This window comes from Helianthus annuus, chromosome 6 (genome assembly GCF_002127325.2).
Source record: "Helianthus annuus cultivar XRQ/B chromosome 6, HanXRQr2.0-SUNRISE, whole genome shotgun sequence".
Taxonomy (NCBI): Eukaryota; Viridiplantae; Streptophyta; class Magnoliopsida; order Asterales; family Asteraceae; genus Helianthus; species Helianthus annuus.
In genome coordinates this window covers 66922683-66949167 of record NC_035438.2, presented here as the reverse complement: position 1 = coordinate 66949167, position 26485 = coordinate 66922683, and the positions used below count along the sequence as shown (strand labels likewise).

The following is a 26485-nucleotide window of genomic DNA, read 5'->3' as shown; positions in this document are numbered from 1 at the left end:
GGGTTAAGCAGGTTCACGAACGAACTCTAGATGGAAAAAGGAATGAAAGACGGTGGAATATTTGAAATTAATGCACTAGGAAGTATCAGTTTCGCTAGAACACTATCGCAAGCCCTTTGATTTCGTGAGGGTTCAAATGAATGCCATATGCCCCCTAAACTCAATAAACTCTAATACCTAAATCCATAAAACATGCATACCCAAATAACTATTTTCCTATAAATATGTCATTTTTATATAACTAATATCTTGTTTTTTTTTTCCAACACTTTTGATTCATACTCAAAAACAAATTAGTAAAAATTGGCGTTTATTAAGACAATAGACCAAATACATGTCCACAGATTCATCACCAGTAGCAGTATAAGCAAAGATCACAGGCACATATTACATTACATCTTTCCTAATCACTACTGCCTATAAACTTCACTGAAAAAAAAAAACTATGTTAAATTAGGAAAATAAACAAGATTCATGTTAGTTCTCTAACAATGGAGAGGGGCCAAAGTGTAATTTCCAACTCTGCATCAAAGAAAAAGGCTAAACAAAGATTGACTCAACAATACATAAGATGCAGGCAGCAGCTACACCATAATCTGATCATCGGTTACTCTGCTAATCAATCTTTACATCTCTTGTTCGGGTTTTAGTTTCCGCTCTCCATTTTCAGCACGAAAAGGGATTGTCAAATGCGAACTGTTGTTTTCAAATGTCCCTGATGCTGCGTTGCCGGGTTGAGGAGCCATGACTGTTGACCTCGGGAAGCCGTTGATGTATGGTTCATGTTGACTTGTGTGTGGGGCGATAGTGTTGCTTTCGACAACTGGCATTTGACTTTGACTTTGACTTCCTGAATCGCTTCTTGCCAGTGAAGAGCATTGTGTTTCTGTAGGGTGGAAAAGTAGTTAGAACTTAGAATATGAAGTGTATAGAGCAACAATGCTGCTATGGTGACTTGTACATTGTTGCTTAAAAGTAGTACACATCAGAGAATCTCCCAGAATAGAAATCTTGATAGAACATTCGGGGTGTTTGGATGTGTGTTGTGAAAAAAATTCACAGAACGGTGTTCAGAGTATTTGACAGATATTAACAAACTAAATTAAAGATTAACAAAAGTGATATTTTTATAAAAACTAAAGATAATTTGTGATGAAAATTAAGATCTTTCAAATTAGGTTAAAGTGTATACATGTAACTTTGTTCTACCCTTGCTTAATTATAATCTGCACATTTGGCATGAAACTCATGAAATCAAAGTTTGAACAATCAACAATCTAAAGCAGAACCTATTTGTCCAAAAAATTCCTTATGGGATTAGCCATACTCATCCCAGTGCCAGCCCTAGGATAATTTCATATATATCTAACAAAAAATCATAATACAAATATACCTATTTTCATATTTTTCACATAAATACCTTCTCAAATTGAACTTTGAAGTGTAAGGTAAAAGGAAGGTATGCTGGTCATATTATAAAGGCTTAATATCATAAAAACCCAACATACTTTCTCATTGATTCATAAAACAATCCTGTCAACATAATTTTGGCATATAAAAGAGCTTGCACAAGTATAAAAACATGAGAAAGTCGCTCAACCTATTAAAGACACTCAAGTAGAATGCATGTATGACTTGTGAAAAAATATTTAAAATAATTACTCGTTACCCCTTAAATCCGTCAAAATAAAATTATATATTAATTTTTTCATAAAAGTTGAATATCACCTCATCAAATTTTGACAAATTTAAGAGGTAACATGTCATCATTTAAAAAATATTTTTTTTCAAAGTGCATGCATTCTAGACAAGTGTAACGACTTTAATATAGCAAAATTGGGTTCAGGGACTTTCTCATGTTTTTTTGACCTGTGCACATACTTTCTTTTGAACGTCAACGAACAACGTGCCAACCACCGTGACACCGGGCGCTGTGGCCAAGGTCGACTACTCGACCGCCGCCAGCCCCTTGGCTCTCCCAGATGCGCGGAAACCCGGCCTCCACCCGCCCGAAGGCACGACAGTGGAATAATCGGTAAAACCTTGCCTCCCATCCAAGATGATCCGGCGCCACCCCTATTCGCCCTTCACCTGGATGCCGCAGAAAATAATGGGGAGAGTGGGAGTCGAACCTGGGTCACAAGGAACACCAAGTCTTTCCCCAACCACTCCACCACTACCTCATTGGCTGTTTGTGCACATACTTTTATTGCCAAAATTATACAGAGGGACTTTTTCGTGAAAAAATGAAAAAGTATGTCGGTTTCTCATGACATTAACCCTATTAAAAACTGTATTTAAATATTAAAGGCTTTAAACGGTCTAATTGATTAATTGCTACTAATTTTTTCTCAAGTAAATATGATATTAATACAATATTTAAGAGTATATATGAAATTGCCCTGAAAAAAAGACTTGCCTTTTAATTCTCCTAAAGTGATGAGCTTGTTAAGGCAATCCCGAAAGGCTGTCAAGACAATCTTTTCCTGTGCAGCATAGGTTTCGGTCACTACTTGACCATTTGGCAACTGAGAAGGGGCCTCTGTGCCATCAGGCCCCAGCCCCAACCCATTAGATGTTGAAGCTGTGAACCCTGTATCTTGTTCATCACACATCAATGCTAGGGTTCCAGGAGACATGGGCCTCCCTTTTGACCCATCTGAAGTAGACTCATCCGGGCTAGTTTTATCAGCCTGGGCTCCTCCATCTACCACCGGTTTCTCAGTGTCGGGTCCTTTCTGACTCTGCATTTGGTCCTTGAGTGCTGATGCATCAGTGCTTTCTCTCTGATCATCTGCATTTCATACATAAGTAATTTACTAAATATGACAACATGTATGCTATTACAATTAAAATACTTTATAAAGTTACTAAATATTTCAAAGAAAAGTAAATAAATATTTTAAAATATTTTGTTGAAGTTACTAAATATTTCAAAGAAAAGTAAATAGATATTATTTATCAACTTACAAATTAAAATCATATTGGAAAAAATACTTGAAAGAAATAAAGAGGTCATATACTAACACAAAAGAATGTTACACGTCATTTAAATAAGAGCATCGTGTATGCAGTTAATATCCGTGATATATCACCACCGATACATCAGTTATCGATCCCCATGTAAAATATCGGTCAGAATATCAGAACCGACATTATCGGCGATATTGACTACTTGACCAATATTTGATCGATATATCACCAATTTCCCCCTTTCTTCTTTGCTGCTATTAGTGTTTTAGGTCTTAATTGTTAGTTGTTAGTGTTAAATGTTAGTGTTTTAAGTCTTAATCAGTTCCCACTTGCTACAATTGTTAGTGTTTTGCAAGTTGCAAAAGGTTAACTTGTTAATGTAGGAGAGTATACTGAATTGTTAGTGTTAAATTGCTATATGTATAAATTCTACATGATATTAAAATTACCGATATCCCACCGCGATAACCTATATCTCAAATATCGGTCCTTGATCGATATCCGATATTTTACCGCATTAACTGCTTAGACTCTATTTGATACACGTCAAATCTTCCAAGTTACTAAAAGATATTATTTATTAACTTACAAATTAAAATCATGTTGGAAAATAAAAAACCTGTAAGCAATGTAGAGGTCATATACTAACACAAAAGAATGTTACACGCCATTCAAATAAGAGCATCGAGAAATGTTGTGTTTACCTGCAATCATTCTGGCAGCTTCATTTGCATATACAACCAAAACAGAACAAAGTTCCTTCATATCTTCTGGTCGGATAAGATCTGCCAAAAGAGACCTTCACGCAATCGACTTGTTAGCTTTTGAAATATTTCAATAATATAAGGTTGAGGCTGCAATTTTGACCCATTAACTTATAAATGGGTTTGGGTCGTTTTTACTAGCTAAACGGGAACAGGTCAAATGGGTTCAACGTTGGACAAAGTTTAATTTTGTTCCATACAATCTCATCTCATGAAGTGTTTTTATTATAAAGTTCAATTTACTATTGTAAGTATATTGTTTTTGTAATCATACTTAAGACATTCTTATATTAAAAGGCTATTTTTTCAACATCAGCTATCTTTAACCCCTCAATGTTAACAATAACATGTTTAGTCCCTCATCTTTATTAATTTTTAAATGTTTTTTATTACATACCCTAACACTTTATTATATTACTATTTAGACCCTCAATTTTTTAGTTTATTCCTTTTACACTTTATTTTAATTACTATTTAGGCCCTGAATGTTAAGTTTCTTTCCTTTTACTTATGTGTTTTCGTTTCTTTTTAGTTTTTTTCTAAATTTTCCATATGTACCGTCATAAGTAAGTTATTTTAGTTACGTTCCTAACCTGCTGCGGGTATTCCTTTTTATGGTTATAACAAGTGCTGATACCGTAACGAACTGAACCGGTTAACTTTTTGTGACTTTCGCATATACTATCGCTACATTGTTTTATATCGTCACGTAGAATGTCTCGTCGCGATTTGCTAATTTTTATATATGTTTCTATCCCCCCGCAAAGCACGGGTGGTACCCACTAATTAATTAATCATGGCATTAATGAATCATACTTATAAATTTGTTTTTATTTAATCCAGACCTGTTTTGGCCTGCTACCAAACCCACCTTACCCGTCTATTTATCCCCTCTAATATATCTAAACAGAAAGATTTTACAACCCGTACCTGTATGTAAATTTTGAAGTGCCTACCGGTGTTGCGTTAGCAACACGTGGGCCAGGGACAGGAGACATGGATGATGAAGGAGCAGACGTTTTGATATGATTCGTCTGCTAAATAACAAAAAAAGCTCAAAGTTAAAGTCAAAGTCAACTATTTAAAATTTGACTACATGCTAATAATACCTGTTGAAATTGTGCAAGCCTATGAACGGATGGATCTTTTTCTAAAGGCACACCAAAGTATAGTTCCTGGCCCTTTCTCTTCCGGGAGACTGGCGGAGAACCGTAACCAGAGGATCCAATAGCACCAGTGATGGCAGCATTTGCGGCTTGCTGAAGATATGCAATATTATTGGCGGAATCTCCGTGGAAAAGAGCCTGCCGTTCTTCGCTTCCTTCGAAATTCTTGCAGTCCATGCATTTGCAATTTTCAGAGCAGAGAATGTTTGCTTGGAAACACTCGCAGTATTTCTTTAAGCATCCTGATTTTTTGCAATGACATCCTTTGTTATGCTTCCCTAATACAACCACTTCCCCAGCCTCTTCCTGAATTATATTAAAAAATCGATAAAAGAGCAAAAATAAATAAATAAATAAATAAATCCGTAGCAGGCTTTCAAGGAAGTGGGAGACTCACCCTGTTATCACGATTCGCATGGGGACTGCTAGCGATTTTAGGCCTGAATGCGTTTGGATTACGTTCCAAAGTAGTTTCAACAGCCTCTCTTCTGGCAGGCTCATTTTCAACATTGTTATGACAGTTTACGCAGTTGCAACCATCGCAGTATATTCCAGATGCAAAACATTCACAATATCTGACCACAAAATGACAAATCAGAAACTTTATCTACCAATTTTATGGCTCATTAGGTAGGATAACAGTATATAATTTACTTACAACTTCAAGCATCGGGAATGTTTGCAGTTGCATTGCTTTTGCTTCTTTGGAGTGCCATCCTTTATATCAACATTTTGTCTTGGTCGTGCTTTCGGGGATTCGATTTTCCTGAAATGGCAAAATAGTAAATTTTACCACGATAAATGGACAATGCTGATGCTTTCTTGTGGCAGGAAGTGTGTATATTCGCAAGATTGAAAAACATACTATGAGGTCATTGAAAAGACCTCATTATTTTGTTCGTAACGTAGACTATAATTCTATACTGCTCACAAAACAATGCCTCACCAAATGCACAAAAAATAAATCAGGGTATCAGCATTCCCAACAGCATAATATTGGATGATTTACAGAAGTAAGAAAAAGGTGCATTCATGATTCTCCTTCAAAAGGGAACTAGTAAAAAAAGGAAAGATTTTTATTTGTTTTGAGAAGATTTCTGTTGGAAAAAATTAGCAAAACTAATGTCTTCTACCCTCTGCGTGTGACTATATGATATTCAGCCAAGAGGTTACAATAAAAATATCACACAAAAAGAAATATAAATGCAGTATTGGTTAATAACCTCACACTAAAGAACCGGCATAAGATCAAATAACACTCTTCACAATCACCTAAACTTTAAGTCAACAGAAGACACTGCTAAGTAGCTGATAGCACCTACAGGGTTTAAACCTGGTCTCTATGATACACAATTATCACAATCAACATTAAAGAAATTACAACTCTTTTAACAAAGACTTAAAGTTTTGTGAAATAAGCTTAATTTCAATCCATACACATGCCCCTTCAAATTCAAATTGAAAACCCCTTAATAAGCATATTAATTAAACACAATGCACAACACTTACATAGGCCTTATAGGTGGTTGTTGAAGAGTAGTTGCAACATGACCCTGCTGCATCACCGGCATCATCGGTATCGGTATCGGTATCGGATGCACCTGTTGTTGCGGTTGCAGCTGCGGCTGCACCAGCGGCCTTATCGATGAAGCCGCCACCACCGGCAGCGGCGGCTGCTGCATCTGTGTAACCACCACTCTCTGACTATTCTCCGGCAACCCACCCGAAGCCGACCCACCAACACTATTGAAATCCAGCTGCCTCGCCAGCTTCTTCGCCGCCGGTAAATCCGTCACCGCCGTCACTGTGGCCGTCGTTACAGCCGCCGTTAGGTTATTTTTTGGAGGGAAATTCAAATCCCCACCGCCGTCACCCTTCTCCATACTTATCAAAATCAAAACTTTTGAATTATAACTTCTGGATAAACATCAAAAGATTCTATATTATATCTATCTATCACTCGACAAACAAACAAACAATCAAATTCCACCACTAAATCCCCCAATTCAACAAAAAGCCAACAATAATTCAAACAAATAACAGATACCCAGATGAACAAATCATCAAAAGATTCTATCTTTCAACTAACAGCTCAGATTCACACCTCAAAGATCCTAAATTTAACCCAAATTGGAGGCAAAAAACAGGGGTAAAATCGTAAAAAGAAGGGAATTTGATTGGTGGGTTGAAGATGAAATCGAAAAGGGGGAAAAGGGTAGCAAAATAGAGAGAGGCTTCTTGTTGTTCTTTGTTGTGTGTTGTTGCTCCCTCTCTTGAGGTTTTGAAATTCAATTTTTGTAAATATTAGACGGTGAGATGGGGTTTGAGTGTTCTCATCGGAGGGTTGAGATTGAAAGATGTGATCTGACGGTTACGGTTTGTAGCGGAGTCAATGGGTGATTTTGGAAGTTTGATTACATTGTCAAAATAATCTACTCTTGAAACGGGTGAATTGCTTGTAAATACCCGTATTTTTCGATATTAATATAAACCTATTATCTCGTCTTAAGTTAAAATTATTTGAAATAAGGATTACACTATGGTTTTATTTGAAATACAAATCCTATGGAAATACTTCATGAAAATAGTTATTTTAGTTGTGTTATTATACGAACAACAAGCGAGCTGCCAACCTCTTTCTAAATTGCAAACCCTAATCTATTAAAGACAAAACTCTACCCCTGATGCTGAACAATTGCTGTAGATGACCCGTTAGACCCTAGTCAGGAATTGGATGGCTTCTGGCGCTAAGGAGCCAAACGTGTCAAAGGCAAAAGGGACAAAAACATGCTGGTTCTCTGCACAAGCTTTAGCGTGCTTATCAACTTTCTTCAATTCTGCCTTTCTTGCTGCTTGTCCAGCTACAAACTCGTTTTTCCTTCAACTAACCAGAGAGGAAACCCCCGTGAGGTCGACACAAGCATGTTTCCCCCTAACCCAACCAAAAACGAGCAGATCCGCTGGTCGCATAGTAGATCTCCCTTCCATAGGGTCCGTAAGGAAATTCACAGGAGCCTCTTTCTTAGCCGAAATCCCAGCTCTTCTCAGGATGTCCCACAAAACATCCTGCACCCAGTCACGCCGATATTTGAACCCAGAGAGCTCTTTACAATGCACTGTGTGCTCTCCGTATTTATCCATACAAGCTTTACAACATATCGGGCAGGTTTCATCTTCTGGGTACATAGGGATCATCAGCCGGTATTTAAGGATGGCTCTGTATTCTACAGTTGACATACATTGTCCCAGCCTGAGCATCGGGATAACGGTCAAAAAATCCTGAGCATGGGGACCGTTTAGGCACTCCAACACCGCCTTCTAGCGAGATGACAAATCAAAAATTTCTCCCAGGCTTTGAGCGATTTTGCTAACCAGAACCTTCGCCAAAGTTTTTTGTGGCTTCGAGGGGGCGGTGTCCTTGTTAGAGAAACTGTTGATATCAAAGTCTGGGAGAGAGACATTTAAGCGTTCGAGCGCCTACAGATAGTCCCGTCGAGCCCGACAACCCCACTATTTTTTCGAAGGATATGATCCTATAGATCCCAAGACTGAGCTTCGGACGCCACAAAAGCATAAACCCCAACATCTCGAGCTGAGATGAGGCCCAAACCACCTAGACGCATTGGCAGAGATACCAGACGCCATTGGAGGTCACCAAAGAAGGGGCCACTACCCACGACTATGTCTTCTATAGCCTTCCGAAGGCCATCATCGAACCGAAATGCCGCATCCACCATCAAATGGGGTTGACAAGTCCGCAGCCCAAAATGTAACTTAGCAACCCCATGCATGACCTTAGCAGAAGGAGTTCACATTGGGGGTCCCTAAGGCAAGGCAAGAGTTTCATGAGGTCAACCGCCCCCGAGGCTCGTCGCCCTGCCAACTCCCCAATAAAGCTAGGGTCACGGCTAACAGCTCCACCAAGGAGCTTAACCCCCCCTCTCTGGTTTGCCAATCCCTTTCGGGAAAAGTCCGTCTTGAACTTTCCGCCCATCACATGTCGGCCAAAAAACCTATGTTTTCTTAATGTTGAGGTAAAAACTTAAATATTTAGTAAAATCATAAAAATTTTATTTGAAGAAAAATCTAATCCATTGTGATACGTGAACCCTCAACCTAATGGAAATGACACCAATTGAATAAATTAGTTGTGTAAAAATGATTATGGATTTTTATGAATATTTAAATTTGTGCATAATAAGCGTCGTAAGCTTACGATGCTAGACTAGGCATGATGATTTTACTCGTACCCGATTAACATGGCTCTACCTAATTTCTCATTTACCTAATTAACTTGACCTGAGCAAACACGTCACCTAAATACTTGAAAATATATTGAACGACTGTTATCAGGGCCAGGCATCGGTTAGACTTTTAAACATCAAATAGCTTGATTAACCCAAACTACATCGATTGCTTTTGGCATTTATCAAGAATTCGTACATACACATTAACTTTCCAAATAGTATGAGGGTTATCTTCTTATCTTGAATTATATTAGCTTTCCAAACAACATGAGGGTTGAAATCTTTCGGACCAAAAGTGTAGTATGTAACCAAAAAAGTTTTAAGTTAATAAATATGTCCAAACACGAAATACCCCGACCAGAAACACGATAACTGAATAACCCGAAGCCGATGAATACGATTGTGATATGGATCAGTCATCGGATACAATATCTAACACAAAAAACCCGGATAACTCAACCCAAATTATCCAAAACCCAAATAATAAACACATTCAACACCCCTAGTCCTACACTGTAATTCTACATTGAAAGTGGGATTTTCGTCTGTTTAACATCAAGTTTACGCTAGTTTTATTGAGATTATAGATAAAGACTTTTTGGGGTATTGTACGGTTAAAGGTACTTCCTCCGCAACTTTAAGGTGGTTCTACGTTGTTTTATTATGAATTTTGGTAAAGATGTAGTTTATTCTCTATTTAGTTATATAATTTTATTTTGATTTTTATGTATATTTTACGTGAAGGACCTTCTCGAGATGTAAAGTAGATAACAATATCATGTTGTTTGGTGAAAGGTTATAACAACTTCTCTTATTTTGTTATAGTGTGTATAGTTGTGAATCATGTCTTTTGTTCATTCTTATATGCTGGTTACCATTATTTTGAAAAGTTTCATTACTTTTACAAACTATGAATGTTCGAGTTAACTGAAATATTTTATTATGGTAAGAAATTGTTTTAAAATTTTGACCGTTGCAACATGTGGGTGTTGTCCTAGTTGAAAATGGTAAAATTGATGTGATGAATCTGTCACGAGAAAACTTTAATATGATGTTTCCTCAACACTTCTATTCACAATATAAATTGGTTAGTATCAAAGAAGAGTTTCTTTCCCTGATCCAAACCACTAAAAATGATGATGAAATTACCATGATCTTGCTTGGCAAGCCCTTCTTTTAACCCCCCCCCCCCCCACCCCACCCCACCCTAGCCCAGTTAGTCAGTTGGGCTGGTGTTCTCCTTGGAGACGCCGGTTCGACTCCCGGGTGTAGCAAAAGGTGCGGGACGTCCCAATGATGGATCATTTCCTACCGAGGCATGGTTCGATCCGGAGGGCAACCCGGTTTTTACCCAGTTGTTACCCCAGCGAGGTTCTCGTGTGAGGGCAGTATGGTTTCCGGGCGAAGGTCATTTTGCGCGGTGGCCGGGGCCTGATAGAACATCGCGTCTGGAGGCGGGGCTGACGGGGAATTGTCTTTGACAAGAACCGGGTGACCACTAGGTCCTGTACATAGAAAGTCACCCTTAAAAAAAAGACTGAAAATGAGAAAGTTACACATGATGTTGTGCATGTGTTTTCTCACCCAATTCTTTTATTACCCACATGTTATTTGACTTGAAAGTGATTTGACCCTTGTATTTTTATATCAATTTTAGGCAATAGTTCACTTCAACTATTACATTAGACTATCCACTACTATGGTGAATAATTTTTCTCATCTGTTTGCCACATATCACAAAAAGACAAAAACTCATCTCTAATTTTAAAATATTAAATTTAATTTAATTGTCACACCCCAACCGATGGCGGAAACATCGGGATGAGACGAAGTGTGTAGATTGCTCAAAATGTCATAACACTATGTGACAATAATTAATTTTAATTTAAATTCAAATTTCATTTCAAAACTAAATGTCATACATAATTCAAAAGGAAATAACAACTTTGTTTCATAACATAACATAACAAACAAAATGATAGATTAATCTAGGTGTGTATCTAGTCCACCCTAAACTTGTTTCATGAATCATCCATACTTCAATAATCAACCTGCAACATGTATTAAAATAGAGTTTCAATGCAAAAGCAAAGAGCGAGTATACAAGTTTGTTTACAAAGCATAATAGAATAAAAACTCATATCCAACATGAACATAACAAAATAGTTTCAACGTGCTAGTTTACGTAGTCCAAGTGATAGCCCAAGTTTCCCAATGCGTTTAAAGTACCTAACCCAAAGTTTAACGGGAGGTTGTTATGTCTCCTCCTAACAATACCCCAAAGACTAACGGGGAGGTGCATTACTCCTATAGCGCTACTATTGTTAAGGCGGAACTACACACAAGAATTAAACGTTCACATTGCACAAAAAGTCTCAAGATTCACAAGTTTCATGTTTCATGTTTAAATGGATAGAGTAAGTTTCAAATAAGTTTCAAGTGTCGTGTGCGTTTAATATAGAATACATGTTGCACCCAAAGTGTTAAAAGTAGAAATGGGTTCGAGTATACTCACGGTTTACAAGTGGTGACTTGAAGTTCCGAGAGCAAGTTTGTAGATGAGTTAGTTTGGAGCACCTTGTCCTTCTACACAAGGAAACGTAGGTGTGTGAGTTTGGCGTATACGGAAGATTATAGATTCGGAGTTTTTAAAATATAAAGAAAGTAACATAGGTGAAAATAATCATCTTGTACACATAACTCTTGTTCTTGACACTATTGAAACTCAAAAGAGTTGGTATGATTTCATGGATTCTAAGATCCATTAGAGTCGTAACAAGGGCATGGTCATAGATGATGTAACGTCCACTTAACAAATAACTATTAAGTCATCATCAAGTCTTAGTTACTTAGGTGTATACGTATAGAATAACTTAGATATTATATAGTTTTACAAGTCTTAAGATTCAAGCATGAGGTAGGAGATTAATGTCTCCATTTAGGTACCTCTTTGTGTCATAGAATACATACATGAGGTAGGAAGAACAAGCTTCCATTTAGGCACCTCTATTGTTCACCACTACACTTGTTGTTATAAACAACAAGGAGGGTCATGAACATACAAGTATCAGAGTATTAACAACAACTAATCTATAGTAAAACATCAAGTAATGAGTGGATTCTTATGAAGGATAGCCCAAGCTAATCCAACCATCACACATTCAACAAGTTTCACACTTGAACATTACTTGTGGGTAAAACCCTAATTAAAACAGAAGGTTTATGAGGTTTTAACCTCTGATTTAGATGTCTCAACCATGTTTTTAAGCTTAACCAACCATAAGAGGGGTTGTAAGCATTAGGACATTGGTTTGAGATGTGTTAGACACAAGTTGGATAAGAAATAACATGTCATTTGAATAATATAAAACAAACAGAAAGTTTTAGTCCATTTTAGGGCAAATCCAAGCATGATTCTTCCAAAGAAAAACCAAGGATTCGAACCCAAGGACATAACAAAGCATTAGGAAGAAGAACCAAGTGATTTGGTTGAGAAATGAACAAGTTACACTCACTTTTGTGAAGCTTCATGAATCTGTCCAAAACTCAGATTCTCAGCTGATTAGAGAGCAATTTAGTGAAGATTTAGGAGTTGTGAAAGTGTAAAATGGGTTGGAGAAGGTGAGTATTTATAATGGAAGAGATTAGAGGTGATTGGAAGTGATTAGAGGTGGATTAAAGGTGATTGGGTGAGGTTGGTTAATGGGATTTCATGCATAATCAGCTCAAGAAACACAATCTGCCGAAAACAGGGGCTCGCGTAGCGCGAGCATCAAGCCCCATACCCGTCGCGCTACGCGACGGGGTCCAATTTTCTGGATTAAGTTTGGAAAATGACAATTTGGCCCCTGTAGTTCATAGTTTAGGGTTTTTAAGAGTTTTAGGGGATGTTCTTGTCATATAAGCATTGTTTAAGGGCAAGACAAGTATGATTATCATAAACCAAGTATAATTGAGTGCATGAATGTCGAAATTAAGTATCGTTCTCGTTCAAAACACGTTCAATGCATAAGTTTAGTTTAATTATAAGTTTAGCACATAGTTTCCAAGAATAACGTTCAAGCACAATTTGATTCACCAATCGAACATACGAGCATAATTAGAGTGCGTACAACATAAATGTAACAAAATACAAGTTTCATTAATGACCCAAGTCTCGGTTTGATAATGATTACAACGAAAAGAGCGATTACAAGAATACAAGGTTTCCAAAAATAGAAATCCAAGCAATGGTTTCTAAATAGGGAAATTATGAAAACGCAGGGCGTTACAGTCTCCCCTCCTTTAGGAAATTTCGTCCCGAAATTTGGGAAGACGGAAGGTTTGAAAAAGTTTTGGTAATAAGGTCCAAAAAGGTCTTCAAAACACTGAATTTCTCATGGCACGTTTTACGAGAGTTTGGTAACATGGTGAAAACACTTATATATAGGAAGTACCAGCGGCGTATCCACCATCTTTTGACCATGTGACGTCCGTTTCGTATTCGGTGTCATGTTACGTTCCGTGTCTTATCATACACAATAGTACACTCTATGGTTTTCATACGACTATCATTATAATCCCGTGTGCACCCACGATTACATTGATCGTCACATGATCCGCATAACTTGTACTAGTTGCGTATGAATTAAGGTATAAATAAATTCTGAAAATAAGATTGTGTGTATAGAGATATAGCATATAAGCACGCTTCTGTTCCAAATAGCATGAGCATAGTATAAGTTTAAATACGAATACGCACGAGAGCATAAACACAAAACGCATGCCATGAGTAAAAGTATAAGCATGGCGTGTATGAAAAATGAGTATATAAGTGAGTACAAATTTGAGCATAAACGAATGAGCGTGAGCATAAACGTAAATCGTATAAATGAGAGTATATATATAAGTAAGAGTCTAACGTAAATTGTATAAATGCGAGTATAACTATGAATTTAAGTATAAACATAATTGTATTGGTATGAGGAAAATATATGGATGTGAATATAAGTTTAAGCATAGTTGTATAGGTACAAGTACAAGTAGGATATATGAGTATAAACACGAATATGAATATTAGCGTAAACATAATAGTGAGTGTAAATATAATTGTGTTATTATGAATATAAACTTGGACATAAGTATAGCGTAAATGTATAATTTGTGAACATGAGTATAATATAAAGTGTATGAATATGTATATGATTATGAAAATAAACATAAATGTGTAAGCGTAAGATGTATAAATACGAATATGGATATGAGTGTAATAAGTAAAAGTTTTGAGTAGAAAAACAAATGAGGGGTATATGCGAATTGTTGTGAGATATAAACTAGAACACGTAAGATAGTATGCATGTATAGTTGTTTGAGCAAAGCGTGAAGTTTAATTAAAATCAAAATAGATTGAGTTGACATGAAATATAGAATCTAGTTCATAGATGTAAAGAGAGTATAAAATATCTATTAGTTATGTGTGTTATACTTTGTGAAAGAAAAGAAATGCTACTCTTGTTTTTTAAAAAGAAAAAAAATTCATTCGTTGAAGAGGGTTGGTTCTTACGAAGTTTCCTTGCCCACACATTTTAAATTAAACCGACGTATTGAATAATGGTTGAAAAGGTTCTAGAAGTAAATAAGTTTGCATCGTTTTAAATGATCTTGCATTAACGGAGAAATTCGAAGTTTAGAGATTTTTGTGATAACGTTGATTCGTAAGAAAAAGGATTTTGGTATACGATCTTAGTGATTGTTGAAAAAGCGTCTTTAATAAAAGCATTTTACTGATTTTGAAAGAAATTTTAGTAAATGATTGTATAACATTGGTAGTATTTTAAAGGTGTGCGTGAAAAAAAAATTGGTTTGATTCCTAATTGAAAATAGAAAATCTCTAGTTTTAGCGCATAAGATGAGTCCTTTTTTTTTGTTACGTTGAATACAAAATTCCGTGGGCAATGGATTTATTAAACCAACTAGGTTGATAAGTAGCATTTCGTACATTTTGAAAATCGAGGTATAAGCGTTTAGGGTAAAGGTTAACAATTTTTGTGTGTACGAGCTATATAAAATAGATTGTAGAATAAGAAATTCGTTTATATAAACAATGCATGTTGGAATAAATAGGGATTTGGCTAATGATAAACGATTTAGATATAAACGTGATCATGTTTACGTAATATAGTCTATTAAGGAAAATATTGGTAACGATCACCTAGGTAAGAGAATCACCCCTAATTCGTTGGCGAGGTCGTTGTAAGATGAGAAAAGAAACGGAGTTAGTCGTTAAGGTAAGGAAATCACTCCCATCTTGGTGATATGTCTCCATTTATTGTTACGATAGGTATAAATGAAATTATGTGAAATCATGTATGTGAACAATGTATAAATGTATGATAAAGTATTCGTACGATATATGCGTAAAAGTGAGATTTCAAAAAAAAAAAATAATAATTCGAATTTGAAAAGAGGGAGTAGGTGAGACTTGGTCATAACGTTTGTTTAAGAAGATGAAATTGATCACATAGCATAAAGGGTCACATAGCATAAAGATTCAAGTTGATTTGCATAGCATAAAGGGTCACATAGCATAAAGATTCAAGTTGATTTGCATAGCATAAAAGTTTAAACGTTTCATATAGCATAGTCATGAATTCCACATAGCATAACATGAATAAACGAAAGCATTGTAAATTTAGTTTGTTCACGAGGGATTATTATCGTTTGTGATTGCGATCACGTGCGAAATGATTAAAACGACATTTGGAATGAATGAACGTTCAAGTATAAAGGTCACATATAAATCGAGATACATAAAAGAGAGGCTCAATAAAACATAGGATTGTTTCGGGTAGAGAAACGTCGACAATTCCAAAGTGGGTCGAAAGTCCTTTCGATTTAGAGATATTGTGCTTTGGCCTATAAGTAAGATACTCTCGTCGAGAAGCGATTAACGGTATCTTACCCTTCCGGTTACTACACATCTCTAAATGATTGGAACATTCGGGACTTTGGCGAGAATAAAAATCAAGGAATGGGACTTAATCGACAAGATGCGGGTTTCACCCCTAACTTGACGATTTCGTACCCTAAATGTGGTTGGTACTCGTCGGCCAAAATAAATTTTGACACTTTGACGAGGGTCCACTAGAGTTGAAATGGAAATTACCATTAAGTTGTGGATGTCACTCCTAGCTTAATGGTGAAATTTCGTGCAAAAAAATAGATCAAAGGTAGAATGAGAGTCGTTTACCAAATTGTGGGTTTCACGCCTATTTTGGTAAATTCTTCTCGTTGGTGTTACAAGAGTATAAAAATAGCATAAGTGTATTCGTGTTAGCCTTAGGGAAGGCACATAAATTTAATCAAAAGTATAGCTAGGAAGCATGCATGGTAGAGTACAAAAGTTTTAAACAACAAATAAGAGGCAAAATTCCTAGAACTATAGATTAGGGCAAAAGCATGGCAATTTTCCTAATTCCCTATAGTTATGGCTCTGATACCAATCTGTCACACCCCAACCGATGGCGGAAACATTGGGATGAGACGAAGTGTGTAGATTGCTCAAAACGTCATAACACTATGTGACAATAATTAATTTAAATTCAAATTTCATTTCAAAACTAAATGTCATACATAATTCAAAAGGAAATAACAACTTTGTTTCATAACATAACATAACAAACAAAATGATAGATTAATCTAGGTGTGTATCTAGTCCACCCTAAACTTGTTTCATGAATCATCCATACTTCAATAATCAACCTGCAACATGTATTAAAATAGAGTTTCAATGCAAAAGCAAAGAGCGAGTATACAAGTTTGTTTACATAGCATAATAGAATAAAAACTCATATCCAACATGAACATAACAAAATAGTTTCAACGTGCTAGTTTACGTAGTCCAAGTGATAGCCCAAGTTTCCCAATGCGTTTAAAGTACCTAACCCAAAGTTTAACGGGAGGTTGTTATGTCTCCTCCTAACAATACCCCAAAGACTAACGGGGAGGTGCATTACTCCTATAGCGCTACTATTGTTAAGGCGGAACTACACACAAGAATTAAACGTTCACATTGCACAAAAAGTCTCAAGATTCACAAGTTTCATGTTTCATGTTTAAATGGATAGAGTAAGTTTCAAATAAGTTTCAAGTGTCGTGTGCGTTTAATATAGAATACATGTTGCACCCAAAGTGTTAAAAGTAGAAATGGGTTCGAGTATACTCATGGTTTACAAGTGGTGACTTGAAGTTCCGAGAGCAAGTTTGTAGATGAGTTAGTTTGGAGCACCTTGTCCTTCTACACAAGGAAACGTAGGTGTGTGAGTTTGGCGTATACGGAAGATTATAGATTCGGAGTTTTTAAAATATAAAGAAAGTAACATAGGTGAAAATAATCATCTTGTACACATAACTCTTGTTCTTGACACTATTGAAACTCAAAAGAGTTGGTATGATTTCATGGATTCTAAGATCCATTAGAGTCGTAACAAGGGCATGGTCATAGATGATGTAACGTCCACTTAACAAATAACTATTAAGTCATCATCAAGTCTTAGTTACTTAGGTGTATACATATAGAATAACTTAGATATTATATAGTTTTACAAGTCTTAAGATTCAAGCATGAGGTAGGAGATTAATGTCTCCATTTAGGTACCTCTTTGTGTCATAGAATACATACATGAGGTAGGAAGAACAAGCTTCCATTTAGGCACCTCTATTGTTCACCACTACACTTGTTGTTATAAACAACAAGGAGGGTCATGAACATACAAGTATCAGAGTATTAACAACAACTAATCTATAGTAAAACATCAAGTAATGAGTGGATTCTTATGAAGGATAGCCCAAGCTAATCCAACCATCACACATTCAACAAGTTTCACACTTGAACATTACTTGTGGGTAAAACCCTAATTAAAACAGAAGGTTTATGAGGTTTTAACCTCTGATTTAGATGTCTCAACCATGTTTTTAAGCTTAACCAACCATAAGAGGGGTTGTAAGCATTAGGACATTGGTTTGAGATGTGTTAGACACAAGTTGGATAAGAAATAACATGTCATTTGAATAATATAAAACAAACAGAAAGTTTTAGTCCATTTTAGGGCAAATCCAAGCATGATTCTTCCAAAGAAAAACCAAGGATTCGAACCCAAGGACATAACAAAGCATTAGGAAGAAGAACCAAGTGATTTGGTTGAGAAATGAACAAGTTACACTCACTTTTGTGAAGCTTCACGAATCTGTCCAAAACTCAGATTCTCAGCTGATTAGAGAGCAATTTAGTGAAGATTTAGGAGTTGTGAAAGTGTAAAATGGGTTGGAGAAGGTGAGTATTTATAATGGAAGAGATTAGAGGTGATTGGAGGTGATTAGAGGTGGATTAAAGGTGATTGGGTGAGGTTGGTTAATGGGATTTCGTGCATAATCAGCTCAAGAAACACAATCTGCCGAAAACAGGGGCTCGCGTAGCGCGAGCATCAAGCCCCATACCCGTCGCGCTACGCGACGGGGTCCAATTTTCTGGATTAAGTTTGGAAAATGACAATTTGGCCCCTGTAGTTCATAGTTTAGGGTTTTTAAGAGTTTTAGGGGATGTTCTTGTCATATAAGCATTGTTTAAGGGCAAGACAAGTATGATTATCATAAACCAAGTATAATTGAGTGCATGAATGTCGAAATTAAGTATCGTTCTCGTTCAAAACACGTTCAATGCATAAGTTTAGTTTAATTATAAGTTTAGCACATAGTTTCCAAGAATAACGTTCAAGCACAATTTGATTCACCAATCGAACATACGAGCATAATTAGAGTGCGTACAACATAAATGTAACAAAATACAAGTTTCATTAATGACCCAAGTCTCGGTTTGATAATGATTACAACGAAAAGAGCGATTACAAGAATACAAGGTTTCCAAAAATAGAAATCTAAGCAATGGTTTCTAAATAGGGAAATTATGAAAACGCAGGGCGTTACATTAATGCCTCAACCAGTTTGGCAGAACAACCATAGGTTGCAACCGGTTGTTTGATATTATAATATTTATTTTTGTCTTTTCTATTATTGAATTGTGTTCTTTTTTATAAAAATTATAATTATTTAATAAATTATTAATGTGGGTTGGTTTGTGAATAGGAGTGAAAAGTTGAATTGGGGTGGGTTGGGTTAGGTTAGGTTGTGTGTGTGGAAGAGGAAGAAATTGGTTTTTTAATGAAAGGTTGGGTTGGGACAGTGAATTTATACTTTTGGAAGTTTAAGTTGTTGATGGTATAATGGTATAAAGAACTTGATTGAGAAAAGAGATGCTTACAAATGATTTACAAGGGTTTATAATTAAATGGTAGTATTTGAGTGGACTTGACTTGTTAACTATTGACTTGACCATTGACCATGGACTTGACCGTTGACCGTAACTTTTCCTTAATACACCCCCACAAGATATATGATATGTCAGAGACTCCAATCTTGGAGTGAAGAAGTTGCAACGGGCCTTGATGTAACGACTTTGTGAGAACATCTACCAGTTGATTGGCTGAGTTTAAATGAAGTACTAGAAGAGAACTATCTATCACTTTTTCTCTAACAAAATGGTAATCTAACGCCACATGCTTCAATCGCAAATGACAAATCAGATTTGTACAAACACATGTAGCACCAACATTATCACAAAAGAGCGTTGGCGGGTCATGTATCGAAATGTCGAGTTCAAGTAAGAGATTTGAACCCAAGAGTTCAATGAGTGCATTGACTAAAGCCTTGTATTCTGCGGTGACATGGAGTTTAAGCGAGCCGACTTTCATGAGAGGATATTGGATATAAGGTAGATAGTGTAAGTTGTGGTGGATCATCCCCCATTAAAGGTACCCCCAAATCGAAAAAAAACATGATTGTAAAAGGGGCATCACAATTAAGAAACAACCCATGATGAATGGTTCCTTTAAAGTAAAGAAGAACCAGTTTTAGATTTGCCTAGTGCACTTGTGTCGGGCAATTCATAAATTGAGTTAGAGTTTATTAATGGCAAAAGAGACGCCCGAACGTGTAAAGGCTAAGTGATGAGCCCACAGGTTGGCAACATGGTGTAACATCCATAGTTGGTGGCCCATCCACAAGTGATAACTTTTCAGTGACACTTAAAGGGGTGGTTACATGTTTCTCCCCATCCATTTTGAACCTCGTGAGAAGGTTTTGAATATGTTGACATTATGAGATAAAAATACCTTTAGACGTATGAATGACCTCAATGTGAAGGTAATGATGTAGGGTACCAAGGTGTCACACCCTCAAATTCCACATGTGGGGTTTTACAACCAGGCGCATGACAAACCAAGATCATTGTCGTTAGTTACATTGAATGATCACTATATGATCTTTTAAAATACCATTTTAGCTTATCAAATGAGAAAAATTGTTCAACGTTTAAAAGTAATGCGGAAGCGTAAATAAAAGTAAGTTCAAAAGTATTTAATGCGCAAAACAAGGCGCTCAAAACCCATGCAAATAACATAAAGAAAAAGGTTTAAATGTTTATTAAGTGTGCTACTCCATGCATGTTATATCCTTTTGCGTACCTTAACTACCTGAGCAAAGATGCTAAAATGTGTCAACACTAGGTTGGTGAGTTTACAAGTTTCAATAGAAAATAAATGTTTGCCATATAAAGTAAATACAATTATATCATTAGGTAGCTAGCCTATTTATATGTTACTAAAGCGTTTCGAAACCGAAGCTAATTGTTTGTGTTTGTTGCCTTCCACCACGTCTATCATAAACAATGGTGAGACGTTTGGTGAGACGTTAGGTCAATATTACACCCGTTCGAACTCAAGTCGAGTTAGCACGACTAACGCGGGTGGGGTTTGTCAAACCCAGTAGTACTACTCAAGATTACGTCACTAAACCCTATACTAACGGTTAGGGAAGGGATTGGTACAGTACCTGTCACACCCTGATATTTCCATGTATTACCGGTGGGTCCGGTGGGGAGTATCGTGACGTAGTTGATATCGTCATAGTCAAATTATCACAGTTTAATGCACAGCGGAAGCTAAAGATAATTTCATTACAAACCGATGAAAAGTAATATCAATTCTTACAAACGGTTGTAAAAGGGATCCACGGGCGGATCAAAGATAAAAGCAACATTGTTCAACAGATTCTTAAACATCTAAGTTTGCAAGACTCTTTATTGATGCTAGGAGTAGCCAACCCATTACGATTAGTACCTGCACTTAACCTTTTTGGGAAAATACGTCAGTTTTCACTGGTAAATACAATTAACCGACTCATTTTGAAAATGTTTAAGAAAATTGATTTGAATGCACAAGGCACAAAATATCTTTTATAACTTGGGACAATTATTTAAAAATAATCTTGTATACAGTTTTACATATTTGTCGTCCATCGGGGCCGGTTAGAAGAGCCTGACAAGATTAACTGACACACCACAGGTATAATCCCCACAAGGAAAAATCCTTATTGTGGGTTACCAGTTTTTACATATGCAACTGTCAGATGTATGCCTACACCTCGTGCCTAAGTCGTGGTCATTTCAATGAATGATGCCAAGGATATCCGGGACATGGTCATTAACCCCCCCAAAGGCCATATACCAAATAAAGCAGATTAAAACGGGTTATGTAAATATATTAATCACAATCCGATATAAACAACTACATACCCGACCAAGCGGTATTATTATAATACCGTATCCCAAGCCCGTATAACGGAAAATAAGTTAAAAGTATTTACTTGAGCAAATTATACAAATTTATCCCAGCCGTACAAATCAGCAAGTGCAAGTATCTTTTACTGGTCTCCTAAATCTGGAACGAAGGTTTTAATTAACCTATTAGATTCCTAACTGGTCTTACTTAAGTTTAAACTTAGACCGGTTAGTTTTAAAGAAAGGTATACGGTTCAAAACGCATGATTAAGCGAAGACCGGAATAGAATGTGATTTAGAACCGACAAGTTTGAAGACTTGTATAATATGGGTAAACTAAACACATTCTGAAATTTGAGATAAAAATGATAAGGTTTAACCCGTTCCGGTTAATTTACGCAAACTAGTTACACAAACCGCACCGAACACGAAAAATCCATAACGGGTAAACAATGAGTCATGAACAGGTTTCCTAAGTTAATATGCCTTAAATATGTTGTGATATCAGTAGGATACCTTCCATTATGCACAAAACGAATTTAAACTCAAATTAAGCCCCATAGGGGTATTTTTAGTCATTTTAGAGGTTATAAAGAGATTAAATATAAATATGAGGTTCAGGTCTGAAAAGATCAGTAAAAATATTTAGTTTAATAAGTTACATCAGTATGGTATTGCATATATGGGAAATTTATCATTTATAACCAAACTATGCACCGTATGGGCAATTTGGTAATTTCATATAAGCTTTAAAGGTCAAATTTGGAAATCTGGGTTCAAAACTTTTTCTTACTATTAAAGTATAAAAATTTACTTAAAACATTAGTAGGTATTAAGTCTTATATGATAAAAATAGTTTTAACACATACTATGCGTTTAAAACGCGTAAAAATCGGTTTTAAGCGATTTTCGGGTTATAATAAGAAATCTGAGTTTTTGATCAGTTTATAAAGTTCAAAATATTTTATTATCATATAAATCAGTAGCAAAAAGTTTGGTATCGAAATTTGGGTTTAAATAGGCTTTATGCCAAATATGCCGTTTAATTAATAAAAAGCTTTCAATTTACGCTATTGAGCATAACTCTTAATCTAGACCTCAAACTGATGTCAAATTTTTAGGACAAGTTTATAATTCAGTAACAAAGGCTTTTGTCCTCTCACATTTTCAAAAATATCGTTTTAAGGTCAAAAGGGCATAATGGTCAACATTTAGGCATATAACGGAAACATGCAAATGAATTGGATAAATTAGGAACCAAGTTGTATAATCTCAGAGGGTTATACTAACTTATAACCTGGTTCTAATGGAACTTAAAGGCATGTCTAAACTAAGCTAAATCGGGTCATAACTGAAAGTCAAAGCAAAAGTCTACTTTTGCGACTTTCGGTTCCGAACCGAGCCTAAACTCAGAATTGTCGGGTTGAACATGCCTAGACATGTTCAATTAATATTTACCAAGTTATTAAAGTGATAAAACTGATTTTATTGCTTTTACATCGTTAGTTATGAATTTTAATTATAAACCGACTCGTTTGACTTTTATTTTAATTACTTTGACCCGACAATTAACTAAGCAAACGTGATAATTAGGAGGTGCCCTTTTGAGGGTTTAATACCTACATAATTACGATCACGTAGCCATGTTCGTTGCGAATAATGGCTTGATCGCTTAAAAGTCAAAGCGTTTATCGTAAACGCTTGACTTTTCAGCTTTAATCGCCAAATAAAACAAACTAGCCATAAGAGGCACTTACAAAGGGCCCAAAGGACTGAATGGAGGTTCCTAAAAGCTCAGGATCCTCCTTGGCTTGGAGATACAGCAGCTTTGAATGAATTGGTGCAAGTGCAAGTGAAACATCTTAGCCTATTTATAGTAATTTAGATGGAATAGGATGATGCCAAGTGTTTCAAGAGTTCAATAGATCATAACTGGTGTTAATAAAGCTGTTTACATTCTATGTGCAGCCCAAGGTTTCAATTTGATGGTTTGGATGAGAGTGGGAAACCAATACTATCGAAAACCAGCAATTAAACCCATATATCTTATAAAAATTTGGACAGAATTGCAGATTCAGTCCCTGTTCTTTGTAATCAGCTCCTTAAACCCATATATCTTATAAAAAAACATATTCAGTCCCTCTGACTTCTGAATCAGATGGTTGCAGGTTTAAAACAACTTTTGAAAGTTGTTAAGATCAGAAACAGTTTGCTGGATTACAATTTCAGCCCCTGCATATGATAAATGCTATTTCTGACACATTTAAAGCCCGTTAAGCCATTTTCAAGGCTCTACAATGATTCCTAAACATAAGGGATATGAAACATGCTTGGAAATATGCTGGATGTCGGTTCGTTTGGCAGCACGGTTGCGTCGTTCGGCTAATTACGATGAAACACGAACGGACGCGAAAAACGATCCAAATTACGTGACGAATGGAATTTTATCATGCCAAACACTAAAATAAAATATTTTAGTGATTAAATAAATTTTTGGATGTCCAGATATAGTCAGAATGTAAGATATGCACGAAAATGCAAACTTATGCACTTTTTGACGCTTTTGGTCCCTGTTTGACATAAAAGTTTATTTTTGCACACCGGACCCCTCAAAGCCTATTTATAAGCTATGTAAAGGATATTTATGGTATTTTAACTTATAGTCAAGTTCCGGAATGATTGCTACCATCCGATCGATATACTTTTGCAGTTTGACGCAAATAGTCCTTTAATCGCACAAAGTAGCGCGAAATGTCATTTAATGATATCCAAGCCTTCCATGGCCCATAATGGGTATTCCCAAGAATGTGTTTAATTATTACTATGCTCTCGTTCGCTTGAATGGTCACCAAAAGGCGTAGATTCAAAAGTTGACGCTTTTGGTCCCTCTAATGCGCAAACTTGCGCAAATCATCGTTTAATAGTATCGAAGCCTTATCTAATCCATTTTAGGCATTCTTGAGAGTATTATTAAACATCACGATGCTTCGGGTTCATAAAAAGGTCATTCAGAGGTATAATTAAACATATTGACGCTTTTAACCCCTTAAACTTGCGAAGTTGCGCGTAACGTCACTTAAAGGCATAAAAGCCCTAAACGGCCAATAATTGGCATTCCCGAGAGTATAATCAATTATCATGAAGCTCTCGATTTGTTAAAAGGTCACTCAGAGGTAAGAATTAACATGTTGACGCTTTTAACCCTTCGACGCGCAAACTTTCAATCAATTATGCAAACGGCCATTCTCGATCAACAAGTGGCCCATTTGTGAATATGATTACAATGTATTGTCATTCAGAGGCTTATAATAAGCATGTTAACATTTCCAGTCCTTCTATAATCAAAGGTTTTGATTTTTCGCAAAATTAGTCCCTCAAATTCAACGTTTGACTTTATTAGGGTTTATTACACGTGTCAATACATCATTGGACGTGATTTTACGAGGTGTTACATCCTCCCCCCCTTAAAAGAAATCTCGACCTCGAGATTTGCTAAAGTAATGGAAGTACTTTCTGACGTATCATGGACTTAACCTCCATAGCATATTTGGGCCTCTAAGGGCATCTCAGTCGACCTATACGATAGGTACATACTCCTTTTCGGAGCTTCTTAACCTGTTGATCCTTAATCTATACATGTTTCCCATCAACCCATAAATTTTCATTGGTCTGCATATCATTCTGTGATAATGCTTCTTGTCTTATCGGCGAAACATATCCTTAAATCACTAGTGTGGGATACATTGATTTCCATCAAGCTCCTCAGGTAAGTTTTAGCTTATAGGTTACCAATCTTGATATATTCGATTTCCTCGAATGATTCTATATATCAGAGCTTAACTAGCCCGTTGTATTAAATTTTCAGCACACCCTTCCAAGGTGATACCTTCTGTTGAATCTTATTCCTTAACAAGAACTTAAGAGGTTTGCGACTTTCATCAATTATTGACTTCACGTCGATTACTGGCAGTTTCCAGACGATCATAAGTTTATATGATCTCATCCGTCGTTTCCAAGGTAATCCTTCAGACCCGGATAATTGGATTTACCAAAATTATGTCCATTAAATGGATTCTTGACATTCCATCTATACAAGGTCTCCAAAGGAGCAGTTTTGATACTTACATAACAACTATTAGTTATAGAAAAGCTCATTTAAGGTGAGATGATTATTCCAACCACTACTTAAACCAATCTTAAGGAATAGCTAATCCTTACAGTTAGTCGGACAAGTCGACGATCCTGGGCAGCTGATGGCGATTCTTAATTGTTGCCTAAATAAGGTTGCGGTAATCAATGCATAAGTAAAATGAACCATCTTTCTTAATTAATAATACCGAAACTCTCAGAATTTGAATCAGGCTTTAAGAACCTTTATCTTAAAATTCATCTAATTAGAGTTTCGATTCTTCCAATAATGATGGTACTAATTGTCATGGAGTTTTCACAATAATGCAGCCCTATGCGGGATGTAAATCTTAACTCTACTTGCCTTTAGAGGTAAACGGGGTACTTCTTTGGAGAAGATAGTTAAGACGCAAGGAGATTACAGAGATTTCCCAAATCTCAAGCCCCCGGTTCTACTATCATTGCTTGTGTCAGATAAATGACACATTTTCTTTATGAGTCCATGGATTCCATAATCAGAGACACTTACTTGGACAATCCTACATTGGATATCTTCTT

At 36.2% G+C, this 26485-nt stretch overlaps 1 protein-coding gene across 2 annotated transcripts; it reads right to left on the bottom strand.

Moving 5' to 3' along the window:
* Positions 1–293: 293 nt before the first annotated feature.
* Positions 294–7196, bottom strand: LOC110865530 (protein tesmin/TSO1-like CXC 5). 2 transcript variants are annotated; one of them, XM_022114800.2, is made up of 8 exons: positions 6413–7196; positions 5562–5669; positions 5301–5478; positions 4847–5209; positions 4668–4774; positions 3678–3772; positions 2420–2794; positions 294–886 (listed from the first exon to the last, which is right to left on the bottom strand). In XM_022114800.2, the coding sequence occupies exons 1-8, from the start codon at positions 6784–6786 to the stop codon at positions 627–629; spliced, it is 1860 nt and encodes a 619-aa protein (XP_021970492.1). In that variant the 5' UTR covers positions 6787–7196; the 3' UTR covers positions 294–626. The 2 variants fall into 2 exon arrangements, with proteins under 2 accessions (XP_021970492.1, XP_021970493.1); XM_022114801.2 differs by having other exon boundaries at positions 4668–4771; positions 6413–7194.
* Between the last annotated feature and the right edge of the window lie 19289 nt (positions 7197–26485).

Excerpts from the sequence above, each read along its gene's own strand:
- LOC110865530 (XM_022114800.2), bottom strand. The coding sequence starts at position 6,786 with ATGGAGAAGGGTGACGGCGGTGGGGATTTGAATTTCCCTCCAAAAAAT. Across the intron at positions 5,210-5,300 it reads ATGCGAATCGTGATAACAGG|GAAGAGGCTGGGGAAGTGGT; the intron begins GTGAGTCTCCCA and ends AATATAATTCAG. Across the intron at positions 2,795-3,677 it reads AGCTGCCAGAATGATTGCAG|ATGATCAGAGAGAAAGCACT; the intron begins GTAAACACAACA and ends TATGAAATGCAG.